The sequence below is a fragment of the Notechis scutatus genome, chromosome 3, assembly GCF_049901735.1.
Source record: "Notechis scutatus isolate UNSWTSFEM ecotype Mainland chromosome 3, rNotScu1.2, whole genome shotgun sequence".
Taxonomy (NCBI): domain Eukaryota; kingdom Metazoa; phylum Chordata; class Lepidosauria; order Squamata; family Elapidae; genus Notechis; species Notechis scutatus.
The window spans coordinates 113,897,284-113,919,619 of record NC_142011.1 but is presented as its reverse complement, the minus strand read 5'-3'; the positions used below and the strand labels follow the sequence as shown (position 1 = coordinate 113,919,619).

The 22,336-nt window shown below is 40.5% G+C and overlaps 1 protein-coding gene and 1 long non-coding RNA gene across 3 annotated transcripts in view; one reads left to right on the top strand and one right to left on the bottom strand.

Moving 5' to 3' along the window:
* Window positions 1-359: 359 nt before the first annotated feature.
* LOC148131356 (uncharacterized) lies at window positions 360-7,625 on the top strand. The gene is made up of 2 exons (XR_015748742.1): window positions 360-653; window positions 6,830-7,625. It is a non-coding gene; the product is annotated as an uncharacterized LOC148131356 (long non-coding RNA).
* A 9,236-nt stretch (window positions 7,626-16,861) lies between these two features.
* Window positions 16,862-22,336, bottom strand: part of ALOX5 (arachidonate 5-lipoxygenase) — a 154,709-nt gene continuing 149,234 nt past the window's right edge. For both annotated transcript variants that reach the window (XM_026688473.2, XM_087962524.1), the window contains exons 13-14: window positions 21,412-21,582; window positions 16,862-17,579 (exon numbers count right to left, since the gene is read on the bottom strand). In XM_026688473.2, coding sequence (XP_026544258.1) covers window positions 17,400-17,579; window positions 21,412-21,582 — 351 coding nt within the window. In that variant the 3' untranslated portion in view covers window positions 16,862-17,399. The remainder of the gene's footprint in view (window positions 17,580-21,411; window positions 21,583-22,336) is intronic.

Sequence of the window (22,336 nt, the reverse complement as noted above, 5' to 3'; positions counted from 1 at the left end):
CCACGTCACAAATAAGGTTAAGTATTTGGGGATATATTTGACAGCAAGGTGTGGTATACTTAAAGAGAACAATTATTATAAACTCAAACAACAGATCGTGACAGACTTGGCAAAATGGGAAAATTTACAACTATCATTAATAGGGAGAATATCAACAATTTAGATGAATATATTACCTAAAATTTTATGCTTGTTCCAGACAATTCCTATTAGGTTAGGGAAAGATTATTTTGAAGATTTGAATAAAATAGTGTTGAAGTAGGCAGGGAAAGAAGGCGAGAATAAAACTAAAACTATTGCAAGATGCTAGAATGAGAGGAGGATTTGGCTTCCGGTGGTGAGGTCATGGTGGAGTGGAGTGGAGCAGGAGAGCGATCTCTGCAATCCTGTATCCGAATTTTCATGCTTGGAAGCTCTCAGAGGCATCATGAAGCTTGGAGAGACACATGAATTAGAAGGGAAAGCCTAGGAGCAGAGTGGAGGAAAGCAACCTCCCACTGCGACGATGGGAAGCCCTTTGAATCCAGTGTGAAAGAAACCCGGCATCTATGGTGGGTCCAAAGCTGTGACAGCCAGCTGCGATCGGGAAGCAGGAAAGTGGATCAACGCAAGACATCAGAAGAAGAACGGCAGACTGGGACAGTTTTTGAGAGGTGAGAGAAGAGAGCCCTGTGAAAGACTTTGACAGAGGGAGTCTCCAGAGAGGGTGAATACAGCAGCTAATTGGCGGGGGATAGCGGAGCGAAAGGGAGAGGAGGAAACAGAACAGTTTGACAGCTGAGAGAGAGCACTGCAGAAGAAAAGATTGAGACTCTGTGAATAAAAACTTAAAATTTCTACGATTTGGATTGATTACTAGTAGAGCAGAAAAGAGACATTAGAGAGAACAATTGGAACTTTAATGGAGAACTGTAGTTGAACGGAGAGTGGAACCATTTTGATAGAAAGCTGTGACTGTGCAATTTGAGAGTGAAAGTGACTAAGTAGTTAAAGACAACTGAGGAAACAGGAAATGAGGAAAGTAATGTGACGATGTGCAGAAGAAAGAAAAGAAGAAGGAAGAAAGAAGAAGAAAGCTGAATAATTTCTAAGTATTAAATTCAAAAAGTGTATATTGAAAAAAAATATAAAGCAATATATATAAATGTTCTGTCTCCCCTTCCCTTTCCCCCAAAAGGTGAGGGATTATACACACACACAAACACAGACAGGCAAGCTGGCTCGGACTTCACAGAGCTAATTCTTTGGAACTGATAATATTTTTGGCATTCCACTAGTCCACAAAACAATCATTCACAAAGAAAATCTGAAGTAAGGTAAACTTTGTCCCGTACAAAGTTTAAGGAGAAAGCACACCCACTTTTATCCCCTGTGGGGTGTGGCTCAGTGACTCAGCTCACTTTCTGACCCTCCCACGCCTCCTACATTGCTGCTCACGTTTCTCCCTATGACGCTGCTTGGGGTCGAGCCAATACTCCTCCTCTTCACTCCCTTTCAGGGGCTGCTCCGACATGCCTTCCTCCTGATTCATCTCAGGTTGTTCCTCTTGGTTGTCTGATGGAACCTGAGCATTACCAGGGAGGTCCTGGGGAGGAAGGCATTCCCAGTTCCTCCCCCTCATCTTCCAGGTCCTCTTCCTCTGACAGCATAGGCTTGGGAACTGGGGCCACAACATACATACATACATACATACATACATACATACATACATACATACATACATACATACAAATTTTTATCGATAAACAACCGCAGCTCTTCTAATTCCCGCGGTATCATCTAATACAGCTTAGGTTTCGGGAGTTTCACCCCAGGTAAAAATTCAATACTACAATCTGTTGAACGATGAGGGGGAAGTTCATCCGAGGCATTTTCACTGAATACTTCCTTTAAGTCCCAATATTCCTTCGGAATTTTCTCCTCCCCCCTCTGTTCCTCGGTGCCCATGGAAGCTAGGTCAATAGGATTCTGGAGTTTTGGTTGAGATCACTCCTCCCCTTCCAGGCACGGGTTGGTATGTATACGTAATGACCCTCTTCTCCAATTGATGTGGGGGTTCCATTTCCGGAGCCAGGGGAATCTCAGTATTAGTGGCTGTTCCATCCCAGGAGCCACAATAAAACACAAAGTCTCACTATGCTTCCCCATTGTAATTTTTATGGGTTCCGTTATGAAATGTGCAGGACCGCCCCCCACGACTGATCCATCCAATTGGCAAAAAGCTATGGACGTTTTTAAAGGTTTTAGTTTTAAGCCCATCTTCTATACTACTTCCGGGCTGATCACACATCTTGTGCACCGAGTCTAGCAAGGCCGGCATTTCCCCCTTGGTCCCCGACACGGGCACTGTTAACTGCACTGGAATGGTCATAGGGCCCTTGTTTGGACTTACTAATGAGTCGTCTTTCGAATCGACGTCATTCTCTTCAGAGGAGGTCAGAGTTCCCAGCCCATCTCCCTTCGGATGGGTGGCGTCTACAACCTCCCTCGTCTTAAGCACTGTTTCGTGATCCTTCGCTGAGGTTTTCTTTTCTCCTCTTGGCACCCCCTTTGGTTCCAACTTGGCCCAGCAGTCTGCAGCCCGGTGATCTTCCTTCCCACATCGGAAGCAGACAGTAGTCTTGAGTCTCGCCACCACCCCTCCCGTTTGGGGTTTGAAGGCTTCTTGAAGACGTGCGGGGGAGGGCTTGCTCCAACCAGAGCCTCCCCAGCATCTGTTTCGGGTTAAATCAATTTCCACCTCTGCTGCCAGCACGTACCACATTTGCAGATCATTGGGGTCTCTTCTGGCAATGCAGCTCTGGTATACATCTTCATTTAAACCATCTTTGAACGCTTCTATCAGGGCTTCTTGGGACCAGCCTCGAATATAACACGCCAGCTCTCTAAATTCCTGGGTGTAGTCGGCCACTGATCTCCACCCCTGATTTATGGTCTTCATCTTAATCCTGGCCTTACGTTCCACCAGTGGGTCCTCAAACCTTGCCCTCAACGCAGTCATGAACAGGTTATAATTCAACAGCTGGGGAGCATTATCATTATGCAAAGTCACCATCCACTTTGCAGCTGTTTCCTCCAGAGCCCTGGTAACACATCTAACCTTGGCTGCTTCTGAGGAAAAATCCCCTGCGTATTCCTCCATATAGCTCCAAACTTGTGCTAGGAAAAATCCCAACTTTTTGGGATCCCCCCCATATTTTACTTCCAACGAAGGCAACTTTGGAGTTCTACGTCTTCTGGCAATTACTCCTTCCCCTGAGGGCCCCGGGGTTGTTACTTGCTGTTGTTCTATGATTTATGTGGATGGCTGCTCGGCTTCTTCTGGCTGGGGCTGCCTCCCACTCCTCTCCCTCATACCTTTGTTCAGCGTGAGGCTCTCCGAGGGCTTCATCTATGAGGCGTCTGGCTGGAGTTGACATGATGTTCAGACCCCCTCGGAAGAAATTGTGTTATCTCTCCGGGTGGGCTGGTAGAGTGAGATTCAGAATAATGTCAACTGGTGCTCCGTTCAAAATCTAGGAAAGAAATACTTAGACTCTTGTTCAGATAAAGGGTTGCAGGTGCACAGAGAAGAGAAAGCTAAGCAGGAATGAGAAACCCTCCCCAGCTAATATTAGTTAGCAACATTTGCAGCTTACATCCCATACAATTCCCCTTCCACCACCCCCCATTACTCATGGCAGCCAAAAAGAAGCAAAGGAAAGGAGGAAGATCTTGAAGGCTGACATCGATTGAGTGAAGTTGAGAGAGACAGGAGCGGATCATTGGGATGGGAAATCGACAGATCAGAATTTTATCTGAGATTCCAAAATATAGAAGAAGAAAAGGGTGAAAACCTTGCTGAAATAATGACAGAAATCCTGGCAGAAGCATTAGAGATAACTAAAGAGAAGATGATGGATGGAATGGATGAAGTATTCTGTGTCTATACAAGATATGCAATGAGAAATAAATTGCCAAGAGAATTTCATATTAGATTTACTAAGAAAACTATTAAAACACAGATACTGCAGGTGGCAAGGGACAAAACGTTAAAGTACAAAGACAAAGAAATTGTCAAAACACAGAAAACAACAAAGAAAATTAGAAAGACATTGCCAAAATCTTTCTTTCGAATGATAGAAATAAACTGAAAAGATGCATTAAAAGAGAGAAATGTGGAAAATAAACAATATACTTTTTATTCAAATAGAGATGCATCATGGTCTAGAATAGATATGATATGGATGTCAGCAGAATTGTTTTCAACATACAAGAAATTGAAATAGAAACAAGTACTTGGGCAGATCATAACCCAATAACAGTTACGTGGAAAGGACAAAAGAGGAGATCTAGATGGACTTTAAATAATCAGATATTAAAGGAAAAAGACTTTAAACAGAAAATTGAGAGAGAACTGGCTTTCTTTTTTAAAGAAAATTAAAAAGAGGATACATCATTACAGAATCTCTGGGACATGATGAAGGCCTACTGAAGAAGTTTGGTAATAGAATACACAAGAAAAAGAAATATAAAACAGAAAAAAACTTTTAAAACACTGGAAGATGAGTATAAGAGACTGGGAAAAGAGTTACAGAAATTTCCACAAAAAAAGACATTAAAATTAAAATGGACATAACTAAACATAAAATGGGATTAATGGAAAAAGTGGAATTAGCACAAAAAAATAAAAATGCTAAACAGAACTATTTTGAAGATGCAAACAAACCAGGCAGATGGTTAGCTTATAAATTGAGAAAGGAATCAAGAAGGATAAGCAAACTAACAGATGAACAGATGTCTGCTATGGAAATGCAGAAAAGAAAAAAATCATACAAGATTATTATGTAAAATTGTATCATCAAGAGAATGTTCAGGAAGAAAGAATTAAGCAATATCTACAGGAAGTGAATTTACTCCAGATACCCAAAGACATTGAAACAATGTTAGAAGGGAACATAATGATGATGGAATTAACAGAAGCTTTAAAAAAAACAAAACATTGGAAAAGCACCAGGTCTGGATGGATTGCCAGCAGAATTTTATAAGACATTTCAGGAAACGCTGAATCTTCAATTACTAGAAGTTATGAATGAAGTTATGTCAAAGAAGAGAATACCCAAAACATGGTCAGAAGCATACATTACCCTTGTACTGAAGGAAGACATAGACCCACAGCAAGTTAAAAATTATAGACCTATATCCCTACTAAATTCAGACTATAAAATCTTTGCTTCAATTTTGGCAGAAAGACTGAAAATAACTTTATACGTTCTGATCAAAATGGATTTCTGCCAAAAAGACAAATAAAAAACAATGTGAGAATAATTCTGGACACTTTGGAATACTATGAGGCACATCCTGAAAAGCAAATGGACTTGATGTTTTTAGATGCACAAAAAGCATTTGACAATGTGAGTTGGCGATTCATCTTACTGCAATTGTTACAAAAGGGCTTTGGTAAAAAATTTATTCAAGTTATAGAAACAATATATTATAAGCAAACTGCAAAGGTTATGATAAATGGAGAGTTAACAGATTCTATAGATATAAAAAAAGGGACCAGACAAGATTGTCCACTGTTGCCTCTGCTGTTTGTATTAACATTGGAAGTGTTGAATAGGAACATTAGAGAAGAAAAAGAAATAAAAGGAATGAAAATTAAAAAGAAAGAGTATAAATTGCAAGCCTTTGCAGATGAGGATCCACTGGAAACAGCACCTAAATTAATAGAAAAGAAGAGTATGGAAAAGTAGCAGGTTTGAAAATAAATAAAGATAAAACAAAGATATTAACAAAGAACATATCAGCAAGACGAAAGAAAGAGTTGGAGGAAGTCTTGGAAATCCAGGTCACAAACAAAGTTAAGTATTTAGGGATATACATTACATCAAGATGTAGCACATTGAAGGAGGATAACTATCTTAAACTCAAACAACATATTGTGACAGATTTGATAAAATGGGAAAATTTACAATTATCATTGATTGGGAGAATATATACAATTAAGATGAATGTATTGCCTAGAATTTTATACTTATTCCAGACAATTCCAATCAGATTAGGGAAAGAGTTTTTTGAAGATCTAAATAAAATAGTGTTAAAATACATTTGGCAGGGAAAGAAAGTGAGAATAAAACTTAAATTGCTACAAGATGCAAGAATAAGAGGAGGATTCGCTTTGCCCAATTGGAAATTATACTATCAGGTGACAAACTTGATGTGGGTAAAGGAATGGATAACATTAAGGAACAGTAGATTATTGACTTTAGAAGGACATGACTTGCTGTTGGGATGGCATGCCTTCCTCTAGTATAAGGGAACTAAAACACAGGGGTATTTTAAAGACATATTCGAGAGGCATTGTTTTTAAACTGGGAGAAAATAAAAAAGTAATATTATTTAAAAATTCCATTATGGTTATCTACTATCGAAGCTTTTTCTTATCCAATAACATATAAAAAGGAACAAACAGATATGGTGAGATATTGAATGAAAAGTGTGAACTTAAATCTATACAAGCATTGGAAGAACAAGGTATAAAGATGAATTGGTTTTCATTATGTACAAATACAATCTAGATTCGATAGAGATCTTAAAACAGAATGTTTCTATGATAAGTTGACTGATTTAGATAAAATCTTGATAGGTACTGATGAAAAGGTAATTAAAAAACTCTATGGACATTTACTGGAATTTAAATTAGAGGAAGAACAAGTTAAAGAAAGAATGATTGCTTGGGGGTGGAAATTTGGATATGGGAGTGATTTAGAGAAATGGCAAAAATTGTGGTCTCAAAACTATAAAATGACAATGTCAACTGCTTATAAAGAAAATTTGTGTTTTATAGGTGGCATCTACCCCCGACGAGAATTGCGAGAATGTTTACGAACAAATCAGATAAGTTGGAAATGTCACCTGGTTCATATTACCATATGTGATGGACGTGTCTGGATGCAAAAAGATATTGGACTAAAATCCACACATGGTTGGAAAAAATGATAAAACAACACATAGACTTTAAACCAGAGATATTTTATTGGGAATTATACTGGAGATATACAATAAAGAATTGAAATATTTGATTGTAAATGTTTTAACAGCGGCTAGAATTGTATTTGCTAAGAATTGGAAAAATGAAAAAATACCTATGCAGGAGGAAGTTATTAAGAAAACTGTTCTGAAATGAGTAAATTGACATTTGAAATTAGAGAACAAGAAGATAAACAAGTTTATATGATATGGGATTTATTTTATCAGTGGTTATATAAAAAGGCATGGCAATGAAATAGATTAGGAAATTTCATGATAGAAGACTAATAGATTGATATAGAATTCAATACAAAAATATAACCATTGGATGAATGCATAATATAAATTTATATTAAAACTTAGAATATCTTGTATAAAATGATGGAACAATAGTTTAGTCAAATGAATGATTAATAACTGATAAATGTATAAGTATATGTTAGATTGACAATGTGAGAACTTATACAACCTGTGAGTAATGACTATGAAAGGATAGCACAAAAGATTTGTAACCAACTGACACACTGTATGTATATAACTGGAAGATGGTTTTATGTTTTTATGTTGTTTGTATATGTTTGTCTTAAAAAATAAAAAAAAAATATTAAAAAAAATCCCAATTTGGCTACCCACAATGGAAACAATGATCCACCCAAATAATTTAGACTTGAACAAAATGTTAAAATATAAAGACCTATTAGATATTCATGAAAATTTAAAAACAATGCAAGACCTCCAAGAACAAGGGCTACGAGTTGACTGGTGGGCTTATCTCCAATTACAAAACCGATACAAAAAAGATATAAAGGTGTTGTGGCCCTGATTCCTGAGCCTATGCTGTCAGAGGAAGAAGACCTGGAAGATGAGGAGGAGGAACTGGGAATGCCTTCCTCCCCAGGACCTTTCTCTCTGGCAATGCCTTCCTCCCTGATAATGCCTCAGGTTTCATCAGACAACCGAGAGGAACAGCCTGAGATTAATCAGGAGGAAGGCATATCGGAGCAGCCCCTGACAGGGAGTAAAGAGGAAGAGTGCTGGCTTGATCCTAAGCAGCGTTGTAGGGAGAAACGTGAGCAGCAACGTAGGAGGCATGGGAGGGTCAGAGAGTGAGCTGAGTCATTGAGCCACACCCCACGGGGGATAAAAGTGGGTGTGTTTTCGGCTGGAACTTTGTATGGTACAAAGATTAATCTTACTTGATTTTCTTCGTGAATGATTTTTGTGGACTGCCTTGTAATTTTCTGTGAGTAGATTTTTATTTATTATCAGTTCGGACTTGGCAGGCAGAGCATGTTGGAATGCCAAGGTTATTATCAGTTCCAAAGAATTAACTCTGTGAAGTCCGAGCCAGCTTGCCTGCCTGTGTTTGTGTGAGTTTGTATTCTTTCATCTTTTGGGAAAGAAGAAAAGTGAGACAGAACATAAAGGATCATGGAATATACCTGAAACCACAACAATTAGACGAAATTCTATTAGGACCAGATAAAAAAAAATCTCTAAAATTTACAAATATCTTCTGGAAGTAGAATTAGAAGAAGTAGTGAAAGGATGCATGATCGCATGGGGTCAAAATATTGGACATAGTATAAAACTATCAGATTGGGAGAGCATATGGAACAGAAATCACAAAATAACAAAATTAGCAGCATATTAAGAAAATGCATATAAGATGTTCTATAGGTGCCACTTACCCCTTTCCAGATTAGTGAAAATGTACCCTAAAATGAGTCTCGCATGTTGGAAATGTAAAAAAAAAAGAGGGAACATTCTACCATATGTGGTGGTCTTGTCCAGAGGCTAGAGAATATTGGCTACAGGAATTTACTAACAAACAATTAGATCTAGAACCAGAACTCTTCCTATTGGGGATCTTCAAAAAATATGTAAAGAGTACAAAATATTTACTATTACACATATTAACTGCCGCCAGGATTGCCTTTGCTCAATGTTGGAAACAGACATGCATACCCTCAGAGAACCTTGGTATACAAAAAAATTGTGAACTGCGCAGAAATGGACAAATTAACATTGAGCTTAAAAGATAAAGAGACATCAATATTTTGTAAGGTGTGGGAACAATGGTATAACTGGATAGAATGGAGATAGATTAAAGATAGATAGTTATTAACCATAAGTAATAGATAAAATAAGAATGTAATTAGGCATAATTTAATGTTGTGATTCCGGCATCTGCTACAGGTTTTTTGAATGACAGCTCCAGCGAGGAGGACTTATATGAATCAGCAAGTTCTAACGATGAGGAGGAGATGAATGCATTTGATTTGCAAGATCGGCTTGAACCTTCAAACTCCTCCACCCTTCAATTAGGTGGTCAGCCGGGAACGGGTGATAATGAGGAACCAATGATATCTTCAGGTGAAGAAGATGATAATTTGGATGATTGCTGGGTAGATGTCAGGACAAGACGTCTCCTGACAAGGAGGAACCAACGAGGATACAGTAGGAGAGCAGACCAGCAATTAGACTAATTAGTTACTCTATAAAGGGAGAGATATGACTTTGCACTTTGTCCGAACAAAGTGTCTATTTGCAAGGAGAACTGAAGAGCACAGTTTGGAGGATTTTGATCTGAAATATCTTGTTGGGATTTGGATTTAATTCGTTGGAACTTCTACTTATTGGAATTATTTTGTGAAGGATTTTGATCTGAAGAATCTTGTTGAGTCTTGGATTTAGTTCGTTGGAACTTTTACTTATTGGAGCTATCTGTGAAAATTCCTGTTTGCTGCCTTTCTTTACAAGGACTGTTGCTTTCAGCCTTATCTGTTTACTTTAAAAGGTGGGACATAACATTTTCCTGTTTGCTGCCTTTCTTTACAAGGACTGCTGCTTTCAGCCTTAACTGTTTATTTTAGAAGGTGGGACATAACATTTTTGTTCCGGACCAACAGACCATCTTTGCAACGATGGATTCAACTCAAATGCAACAATTGGTGGATCAGCAACAGATGCAAATAAATCAATTACTTCAGAGCAACGTATCCCTTCAAAATCAGGTAACACAATTATTATCGTTCGTTGCCAATTCTCAAACTGTTTCAGCTGCAGCTGGAGTTCCCCCTGCACCCCCTGTGAGAAAAATTCCGATAGCTATGCCAGATAAATTTTCTGGGCAAACGGACATGTTTTCAACATTTTTGGGTCAGTGCCAATTGTATTTTTCTGTGAGGCCGGAGGATTTTCCAACCGATCGAGTTAAAATTGGCTTTATTATTAGTTTGTTAACCGGGCAGGCTGCCAAATGGGCTACTCCTTATTAGTACAAGATAGTCCATTACTGGACGATTTCAGGGGTTTATTCAACAGATGAACGTTATGTTTGAGAATCCAATTAAATCTCAAACTGTGGACAGAAAATTGAGGGATATTATTCAAGGTAAACACTCATTGCAAGAATACGTTGCAGAATTTCGCTTGTTGTGTATGGACTCCACCTGGAATGAACCAGCTCACATGGCAGCATTCCAAGAGGGTTTGTCCGACATTATCAAGGATGAACTAATTCATGCAGAGCGTGCTTCAACTTTGGACACATTGATTACTCAATGCTTACATATTGAAGCTCGCCTACAACATCGTGGGTGTAAACGGACTGTTGCAGAGCCACCTGTGTTTCCTCGTTCACGCACCCCGTCTATGAGGGTTTTCCAATCCAGAATTCCAGCAGAGATAGGCGCACTCCGCCCTCGTTTAACAGTTCAGGAACGATCGAGAAGACTTCAGGAAGGTTTGTGCCTTTATTGCGGGGGTTCGGGACATTTTGCAAATTCCTGCACTCGGAAGGGGACTCGTGGACCTGTATCAAAACCCATTGCTGGTCCGTCGGGAAACGGGGTAGGCCCGACCTCAGGGAAAACCCTAGGTCGGGCACAGTATTCACTTTCATCTCAAATTGCTGAAGTTAATTCTGGCCCTCCTCGACATTTACTTTTGGACACTCGCATATTCTTGCAATCTCGGAAGGAGGGAATCCCTGCCGTGGCACTGGTGGATTCAGGGGCTACGACTAGCTTTATGGATTATGATTTTGTAAAACATTTCAAAGTTCCTTTAGTGCCTGTGAATCCCCCATGCAGGTGGAAACCGTAGATGGCGCGAACTCAAGTCGGGACCTATTCGCTTTGCCACCCAACCACTGCGTATGCGTATTGGGGATCACGAGGAGGCGATAAGTTTTTATATCACTTCGAACCTCCATCTTCCTTTGGTGCTCGGAGTATCCTGGCTGCGTCTACACGATCCGTTGGTGGCTTGGGCGCAGAACGCTGTTTCTTTTCCAAGCCTGCAATGTGTGGACCACCTGAGACATGTCTGCAGAGAGCCAACATATTGTCGCTTCTGCTGCCTCGATTCCTTCAGAGCTGTCGGATTTCCCGATGTTTTCAGTGAACAGGAGGCAGATCAATTACCACCACATCGTGTTTACGACTGTCCCGTGGATTTGATACCGGACGCTCCATTACCAAAGGGGAGGTTGTATTCTTTGTCTGAGCCTGAACTAGTTGCACTTCGAGAATTTTTGAATAAAAATCTAGCTCGGGATTTATTCGACCTTCGTCATCCCCTCTTTCAGCACCCGTTCTCTTTGTCAAGAAGAAGTCGGAGAACTTCGTCTTTGTTGTGACTATAGACGCTTAAATGCTATCACTGTGAGAAATAGCTATCCTTTACCACTCATCTCCGAATTGTTGGAGCGGTTACGGGAAGCTACAATTTTCATGAAACTTGACTTACGTGGAGCTTACAATTTGGTTCGGATGCGTAAGGGAGACGAGTGGAAGACGGCTTTTGGCACTCGTTATGGTCATTTCGAGTACACCGTTATGCCATTTGGTTTGACCAACGCTCCTGCTGTATTTCAACATTTAATGAACGATATCTTTCGAGACATGTTGGATAAGTTTGTTGTCATATATTTGGACGACATTTTGATTTATTCAAAATCTAAAGAGCAACATCTTCAGCAGGTGCGTCAAGTGCTTCAGCGTCTTCGGGAACATAAACTTTATGCTAAATTAGAAAAATGTTTCTTTTTCAGTCGTCTATCGAATTCTTGGGACACATTATTTCTCCTGTGGGCATTGCTATGGACCCCAAAAAGGTTGAGGCGTTGTGTAGTTGGGAAGCTCCTCGTCGGGTTAAAGATGTGCAACGACTTTTAGGATTTGCCAACTATTATCGGACTTTCATTCCAGGTTTTGCGAAGATAATGGATCCCATAACCCAGCTTCTTTGTAAGAAGGTTCCATTTGTGTGGGGGCCTCACAACAACAGGCTTTTGACACTTTGAAAAAGCATTTATAACTGAACCCATATTGAAGCATCCTGATCCGGATCGCCCATTTGTGGTCGAGACAGATGCTTCTAATGTCGCTATCGAGCAGTGCTGTTACAAGCTTCGGAGGATGGCGCTCTTTTGTTTCCTTGCGCTTATTATTCTAGGAAGCTTACAGCTCGGAACGCAACTATACCATTTGGGAAAAAGAGTTGTTAGCTATTAAGGTTGCTTTTGAGACTTGGAGACATCATTTGGAGGGAGCTCGACACAAGGTGGAGGTTCGGACAGATCATAGGAACCTGGAACATTTGACCACGGCTAGGAAATTGAATCAAAGGCAGATTCGTTGGTCGTTATTTTTGCCAGATTTAATTTCTCGGTTACTTACGTTCCAAGTGGTCAGAACCGGAGGGCGGATGCATTATCTCGGAAACCGGAGTATACTTGTGCCGAAGATCCTCTTCCTTTACGGACAGTGTTACCACCGGAATCTCTAGCCGTACTGCAGGAACCGGTAGATTTACGGGCCCAACTACGAGAGGCGCAACGTTTGGATGCGTGGACGCAGCAGAGACGGGAGGACATTGGCCCAACTTCTCCATGGTCTTTTGAAGACGATCTGCTTCGATATCGGGGTTTATTATATGTGCCTACCAGACCGTTGAGGGCTCTCATCATGACACAATGTCATGATAACCCAGCCGCTGGTCATTTTGGATTACACAAGACCTTGCATTTGGTCACTCGGACTTTTTGGTGGCCTCGAGTTCGTCATGATGTGTCTTCTTACGTCGCTTCTTGCGTTCAATGTAGGCAAGCGAAAGCAGCATCCGGTGCACCTCCTGGACTTTTGCAACCCTTGCTGACTCCAAGTAGACCATGGGGAGCGATCTCTATGGACTTTCTGACACATTTACCGTCTTCATCGGGGTTCACAACAGTGCTTGTGGTAGTGGATATGTTGACTAAAATGGCCCATTTCATTCCCTGTCGGAAATTACCATCGTCCCTTTCTGGCTCAGTTATTTTTGCAACATATCTTCCGTCTACATGGACTGCCTGATAGAGTGGTTTCTGATCGTGGGGTCCAGTTTACGGCAGAATTTTGGAAACAGTTAATGGCGGCTTTGCAAGTGAAAGTATGTTTAGCGTCAGCGCACCATCCGAAACTGATGGCGGGACGGAGAAGGTGATTGGGATTCTTACTCAATATTTGAGATGTTTTGTTAATTTGCGACAAAGCGATTGGGTGAAATACCTCCCGTTAGCAGAATTCGCGTTTAACAACTCGCAGCATACCTCCACCCATGTCACGCCATTTTTTGCAAATATGGGTTATCATCCGCGTTTCTTCCCATTAACTATGATGGATTCCCTGGTTCCTGAGACCCGAGAGTTTTTGGAAGAACTACACGCAGTTCGCCGTCTACTGATACAACAATTGAACAAGGCAAAAGAAGATTATAAGCGGTTTGCAGATCGGTCCCGTCGAGATACACCTCCGTTAGTTGTGGGTGATAAAGTGTGGCTATCTACAAAACATCTGAAGGTCGATCGCCCTATTAGAAAACTTGATCATCGGTTTATTGGTCCGTTCCCGATTGAGGCAGTTATTAATCCCGTGGCATACCGCCTCACTTTGCCACGATCCATGTGTATTCACCCGTCTTTCATCGATCTCTTTTGATTCCTGATTCTTCTGTTTGTCGATTACGTGATTCTGCTGAACCGGGTCCGTTATCATTGCCTTCTGAGGAGCCTGCTGTTGACGATACGGTGGTCGACGTCCTTGATTCCCGTTGGCTCAAAGGTCGCTTCCAGTATTTGGTCAGGAGGAGGGTAGATGACTCGGAGGTTTGTTCCTGGACGGATGCGTCTACACTTCATGCTTCGGATCTGCTTCGAGACTTTCATGCACGCTTCCCTTGAAACCGCATCCGGATCGCCAGACCCGGGGAAGGAGCCCTGCGGTGAGGATAGTGTTGTGATTCCGGCATCTGCTACAGGTTTTTGAATGACAGCTCCAGCGAGGAGGACTTATATGAATCAGCAAGTTCTAACGATGAGGAGGAGATGAATGCATTTGATTTGCAAGATCGGCTTGAACCTTCAAACTCCTCCACCCTTCAATTAGGTGGTCAGCCGGGAACGGGTGATAATGAGGAACCAATGATATCTTCAGGTGAAGAAGATGATAATTTGGATGATTGCTGGGTAGATGTCAGGACAAGACGTCTCCTGACAAGGAGGAACCAACGAGGATACAGTAGGAGAGCAGACCAGCAATTAGACTAATTAGTTACTCTATAAAGGGAGAGATATGACTTTGCACTTTGTCCGGAACAAAGTGTCTATTTGCAAGGAGAACTGAAGAGCACAGTTTGGAGGATTTTGATCTGAAATATCTTGTTGGGATTTGGATTTAATTCGTTGGAACTTCTACTTATTGGAATTATTTTGTGAAGGATTTTGATCTGAAGAATCTTGTTGAGTCTTGGATTTAGTTCGTTGGAACTTTTACTTATTGGAGCTATCTGTGAAAATTCCTGTTTGCTGCCTTTCTTTACAAGGACTGCTGCTTTCAGCCTTAACTGTTTATTTTAGAAGGTGGGACATAACAATTTAATATATGTAAATAATGCACAAATTATTGTAATAAGAGAATCACTAAAATTGTTGTTGTTGAGTGATATTTTTTGATGTTTTTAAGGAAATAAAAGTTTAATAAAGTATAGTTTAAAAGAAAAAAAGGAAAATAAAGAAGGAATTGAAGATAAGCAATTTATAGATTAAATGTATATATTTGCACAAATTATATTTATAAATATGCACAAAAGATAGAAATGTATGAGATTGATGTCATAGAACTGTTAATGTAATGATTATCTTTTTGTTTTTAAAAGACATAAAAGACTAATAAAGTTTAAACAAAAACAAAAAACAAAATCCGAGCTCTGTGTCAAAAGTTGTATTTTTTGGCTGAATTGAGTTCTACCCACCATTTTGAGATGTGATGGGATAACTCCTCAGGGAAAGCTCAGATCCGAAAATGAAGTAGATTTTCAATGTTTTCCACACTGGGGAACATGAACATGAAGTCCTTTTCAAAATCCGAGCTCTGTGTCAAATGTTGGATTTTCTGGCTGAATTCTACCCACAATTTTGAGATATGCCATGGGATAACTCCTCAGGGAAAGCTCAGATCTGAAAATGAAGTGGATTTTCAACGTTTTCCACACTGGGGAACATGAAAATGAAGTCCTTTTCAAAATCCGAGCTCTGTGTCAAATGTTGGATTTTCTGGCTGAATTCTACCCACAACTTTGAGATATGCCATGGGATAACTCCTCAGGGAAAGCTCAGATCTGAAAATGAAGTGGATTTTCAACGTTTTCCACCCTGGGGAACATGAAAATGAAGTTCTTTTCGAAATCTGAGCTCTGCGTCAAATGTTGGGTTTTCTGGCTGAATTGTGTTCGACCCACCATTTTGAGATATGCCTTGGGATATGCCAGGGAAAGCTCGAATCCAAAAATGAAGTGGATTTTCAAAGTTTTCCACCCTGGGGAACATGAAAATGAAGTTCTTTTTGAAATCTGAGCTCTGCGTCAAATGTTGGGTTTTCTGGCTGAATTCTACCCACAATTTTGGGATATGCCAAGATAACTCCTCAGGGAAAGCTCGGATCCAAAAATGAAGTGGTTTTTCAACATTTTCCAACGGTGGAGTGTGAATATGTGTTTCTTTTCGAAATCTGACCTGTGTGTCAAAGTTGTGTTCTCTGATGAATTGAGTTCTATGTTGAAAAACCACTTCATTTTCAGATCCAAGATTTCTCTGAAGACTTGTATTCGAGGTTTCCCTGTAGAATTCAATTTAGCCAGAAAACTCCACTTTTGACACAGAGCTCAGATTTGGAAAAGAAACGCATATTCATGTTTCCCTGGATCAGAATCGCTGAAAAACCAATTCATTTTCACATCAGGTGTGGTATGCTGGCTTGACAGCCGCAGATAGAAAGACATTCCAGAACGTGGTGAGCAAAGCACAAAACATTGTGGGCTGTTCCCTAATCCCACTAGATGACATTGCTAGGGCTCACTGCTTTTTTTTAGACTTACACCCTGGTCAATGCTTCTTCACTCTCCTACCCTTGGGTAGGAGCTATAGAAATAAAGCAAGCTGCACCCACAGGCTGAACAGTTTCTATCCGTGGGCTGTCAGACTCCTGAACGGAAAATAATGTCATGTCAAGATAGTATGACTTGAAGGGCCAGCGTGTTGTGCAACAAGGTCACATGGTGCAATAAGTTTGGGACTGGGTTAAGGACTTCTGTCTTCACTGTGAGTTGTGTTGGGGGCAGGGGTGGGATACTACCTGGTCAGACTGGTTCTATAGAACCGGTTGTTATGATTCTGCCCAGTTCGGAGAACCGGCAAATTGCATCACTGGCTGGCCCCTCCCCTCTCCTCCCTGCCAACTCACTCCTTACCTGGCATGTGCAGCTGTAGGTAGCACCCTTTAGTTTCTTTAAAAAGACACATTATTGATGACAGAAGCATTTTATATATTTTATTGATATTAATGCATATTATTACTGGTTTTCACATCTGCAGTAAAGAAACACAAATTATTCTTGGTGAGAGCATGAGAACTATGCCTATGAAATATTGCTGCTCTTCTTGGTTTCTTTCCCACTGATTATGCTGGTTAGGCTTGCTGGGTAGTTTTAAAACATTTGAAGGTCAGAGTCACATACATTTGCTCTGCACAGCATTTACAAATCAGAATATTTTCATTTTTTTCTGATCAGCAATATTTAGCAGTTATGGTACTTTATCTTAAATAAAATATAGTATAATAGTAGCAAGTTTTTATAGAAGTACTTTCTAAAACAAACAAGTAAATTTTTTCTGTTGTTATGGAACATAGAATAATAGGGTTGGAAGGGAGTTTGAAGGTTTTCTAGTCCAACCCTTTGCTCAAGCAGGAGATCCTATACCATTTTGTGCAAATGATTATAATTTTTTAATGCTTTAGATAATTTTCCATTTGGCTAGATACACTAAATGTTACTTTTTAAAAAAATTAGACAGCCACACTATTAGGAATTTGATCTGGGGAAAGATAATAATAGGGAAGTTTTTTGTTCCTGTTACGTTCAGCAATGTAACTGGCAATTCCATCAAGATTCTTGCGGAATTTCCTCATGGCCTCTTTTACTGGCTTCTCTGTGAAGTGTTCATCTGGATATATTCCCAGAAACACCTGAATGGAGAAGACCAAAAAAATGCAACATATTGGAAAAAGTAGACAAGGTTTACAAATATTATAATCAGAATATAGCAAAGATTTTAATTGCAGCTCACCCGAGTACTAGTTGCTGGATCTTTTGATCAGAGGTGGTATTCAGCAGGTTCTGACCAGTTCTGGAGAACCGGTAGTGGAAATTTTGAGTAGTTCAGAGAACCAGCAAATACCACCTCTGACTGGCCCCGCCCCCATCTATTCTCTGCCTCCTGAGTCCCAGCTGATTGGCTGGGTCTTCTTTTGTTGTCCTGCACAGGAGAAAAGAGCTGGAAAAATGGGGTGGGGAGGGAATGGGATTTTACAGTAACCTTCCCCCAGGAAACACAAAAGCTATCTACCAGTTAGTTCAATGTTGTAGTTATCAGTACTGAAGCTGGTTGTTCATTACTTTAGTACATTTAACCTTTTATATGTACCATAATGTTGTACCAAATTTTAATTTATTCAATTCAAAGATAATTTGATCCAATCTCCAAATCAAATTAATTTTCTGAATAGTGTTGACATTTTCTTGTTTTTATTTCTTTGTTCCCCTCACTCCTTTTCATTTATATAGCTATCCATGAACATCTATCCAGTGTCTACTACAATGCTTGTGGGGAAAAAAGGCCAGGTCTTCAAGGCTTTTTAAAAGGCTAGGAAGAGACTTGCCAGACCACAGGGGAAAGAGTAGGTGTCTCTACTGAGAAAGTATGGTACACCTTTTGGATGTAAGAATTGTCTGGTAGTTGGGTAACTCCCCCCACATCCAACAAAACAAATACAATGCTTCTAAATCAATTCAGTGCATGTAAATTAATATGATAAGGCAATCATATTTCTGATATTGGCAACAATACAGCAACCAAACCAAAAAAGTAATGCCTACTATGATTGACTGTCAACCTGAAGCTGTCCTGACCAAAGCCATTTTGCCCACTTCAACATTGCCACACTGAGAGGTCAGGGAGGGAGGATTGGAGATAGAGGGATTTTTGTAGCCAAAACAAAATACTTTTCTTGGGACCAATGATTTTCCACGCCATGATTAGTGGGAATCATGGCATGGACCACTTCTTTGCATTTACTGCCCAGCCTGCCTTGCAAGCCACAACCTGTGGTCAAGCCAGGCGAAGAGAGCTATAGGAAGGGACAGTATGACCCAAAGACTGAGAAATGAACTGCAAGCAGACCTTGTTGTAAAGGGATGACAAGGAGGCACTGATCATAAGAGATGGACTACCTGGAAAGGCTCAAAATTGTACATCCCCACAAGTGTATGGCTCCAAGTTCTCCAATAAAGCCATAACTCTAAACAAGCGGGGCATTTTGGCTACTTGAAGACCTTGCATTTAGCTCAAAGTCAGTTTTGATGACTGAAAAGGAAAAAAGACATTGAGGACTATGTCAAAAGCTATGCCACTTGTGCAGCCATTAAGAAAAGGCCAAGAAAGCCTCCAGGGCTATTGCAGCAAGTGGAGGACCCCTCCAGGCTTTGGGAGGAGATTACCATTGACTTTATTGTGGAGTTCCCTGAAAGGAGGGAGAATATGGTCATTTGGACCATATTTGATCCATTTCCAAAGCAAGCCCACTTTACCGCCTGCCCAGGGCTCCCTTTCACAAAAAAGCTAGCCAAGCTATTTATCAAGCAGATCTATAGGCTACATGACGTTCCCTGCAAGATTATTCTGACCGGGGGAGGGGGATTCCAATTAACTTCTAAGTTCTGGAGGGAGTTTGATAGGTCCATTAGGTCCTTGCAGGGACTTAGCTCGGCCTTCCATCCGAGTACCAATGGGTTGGTAGAACGAACTAATGCCATAATAGAACAGTATATAAGGTGCTATGTTAACTACCAGCAGTCCAACAAGGCAGAGCTGCTGGCATTTGCAGAGGTGGCGTACAACAACACTGTCCACAGTAGCACTGACATGACCCCATTCCAAATCACAAGTGGTGTGGAATTTGTTCACATGCCCAAATTACCCAGAGAGCCCCCTTCGTCCATGTCACTAAATTAATGGATGGAGTCTCTGAAGCAGGGGTGGGATAATACAAAGCGGGCATTGCGGGAAGCGGCAAAAACTTATAAAAAAACACATTACAAATGCCATTCTGGGTTGGAAGTAAGGTTTACCTCTCCACAAAATACCCGAAATTAAAGCTTCCATGCAAGAAGCTAGGACTGAAGTTTATCGGTCCTTTTCCCATAGTGAAAGTGATTAACTCTGTTACAGGACAGCTTAGTCTCCCTCGCCTTTTAGGGAAAGTGCATCCAGTCTTTCACAATAGCTTGTTAAAGCCAGCAGTAAGGAAGTTCAAAATAGTGGAGTCTTTTCTGGAGAGCCTTGCTGCAGGGGGCACAGCAGGTGCGGCTGCAAACGAAAGTGGCTCTTTCACCTTGCAGGGATCGGGAGGCTGAAATCCTGCAGGAGCATCAAATGGATTCCATCTTGGGGACCAATTCTTGGGCATTTTAAGAAGGCAGCCCACGAAAGGAAGGGCTGAACCTGGGTGAGCTGGGCAGACCGGCAGCAGGACAGATGCCACCAAAGCCCCAGGTGAGCCTTTCCACTGAGCATCCCCCGACTCCCCCGCTTCCCAGCAACTTTCATCTTAAAATCTTAATTTGGTTCCTGTTCAAATGTACTTATAAAGAAGGCTTAGCAATTCTGCAATCAACTGTATAAGTTATCCCTTTTTTATTAATTTTCTTCTCAATAAACACAGAAGAGGAGAAAGATCAGTTATTGCTTTTTCTGCACCTGCAACCCCCCCCATCTGAATGTTGCTGGCTGCTGCCAAAGCCATGCCACCACTGCTTTCCAGCACAGCTGCTGCTGATGCCCCCTGTGCCTCTTGCCAGTGGGCATGCACCAGAAGCATGCCAGAAGCATCAGAGGTGAATTTAATCATCTTGCAGGGGAATCGGCCATGCAGATTTGTGTTGTGATGCATCGCCCATGACTAGGCAGTGATGGAGAAGTGGTGTAGTAGTAGTGGCAGCAGTATATCACTGGAGGGCCAGCCATGGACGAAGGCCTGCAGTGGGTCAGCTGAGTTGGAAAAGTCCAGGTGAAATGGTCATGGTCATGATGAATTGTCCTAGTACCTTTTTGACAGCTGACAAGCATATTCCAACTGAAGTGTAGCCTGAACCTCCTTCCTTATATTTTTAGACCAAGTCATTATAATTTTAACTTATTGTTTGATCCTCCTCCATCCTATATTTGGGCATTAGGTTTTTCTAATCCAGATGCAGAACTTTATATGACCTCCTATTAAATTCCATCCTATTCATTTCAGCTTACTGTTCAAGGTGGTATATATCTTTTTGAACTTTCTTTCCAACTAAAGTATTAGTCATCCCAATTTTGTGCTACCTGCAGATTTTAGAAATGTCCCTGTACTGCTTCATTCAATTAATTGATAAAAATGTTGAGCAATAGCCTGTAAAATTGTGAAGTTTCTTGGAAGGAAGTTTCAAGTGAAGTCCTCTTGAAACTATACCTCCTCAATTACACTTGAAGCTTCCTTCCAAGATGGAGTAGAATTATTAACAATCATTTTTATATATTTGTGTGCATTCAACTGTTAAGTCCATATAATAGTAGTATTCTCTAACCGATATTTTAATTTTATGAATATTTTTAGAATCTTATTGAAGGCTTTCCTTGAGGTCCATGTACACAATACTTACCTCTAGTCCACTAAAACACACAAACATACTTCCAGGAAGAATGTGGAGTCTGGAGTTCACTTTTATGTTATAAATAAAAAAGCATTTAAATATTGAGACAAGCCTCACTTCATTTTCTTGAAATTGACTCAAAGCCCAAACAGCACCAAGATGCCAACAAGACCGTCCCCTGTCAGGTAAACTCTTGATGATATATTCAATGGTGGTTTTCCCCTTTTCTGTAGGTGGTGGGCAGCGCATAGTTGGAGGAGCGTTTGGAATCCAGGAACACCAATCATACTGAAAATCAAAGAAAACAGGTAGTAAGATAAAGTATTAGGCATTATTAAGAAATTAAAAGAAGAAACAATAGAACAATAATATTGCAAACTGGCATGTAATCTTATAAAATTAAAATGATCTTAAACAAAAATAGTCAATAATTTTTAGGTGACTGGAAAATACTTCTGTTTGCACAGCAATAATTGTGAGGCATTCCTGCATCTACCTCCTGTTAATTGTATTTTACACTAGAAAGATAGAAAACTTTATGCAGGAAGTCCTTTTTAGTGACTATTCACAATTGCTATCCTGATGAACAGTGTCAGCATTTAGTACAAAAGGCTTCAGTGTGAAACTGATTAAAATGTGGTTAGTTTCAGGCAGCAGGGTTCTCATTTGATTAAAACCACAAAGCTGATCCGATAAACTTTCACTTGACCTTTTTTAGGGAAGTGCTGTGTGGTGGAGAAAAGCAGCTCAGAAAGAGGTGGCTTGTTTAAGCAATCTCTCTGCAGTAGTGGAAATCAGAGAACAAACATGGCACAGAAATGCCCAAAACCAGCAATGGGAAATAGTCACTCATACCCCTTTAAGGAGAAAGCTGAAACAGATTGTTACACATCTGGGGGTCTTGAGCCCCACCCCACTCAAAAGACATGTAGGCTACATCAACTCAGCTTCTAGTACAATTTGTCTGACCAAGAGTTTGAGCGGATCATATTAACATAGCAATAGCACTTAGACTTATATACCGCTTTATAGTACTTACAGC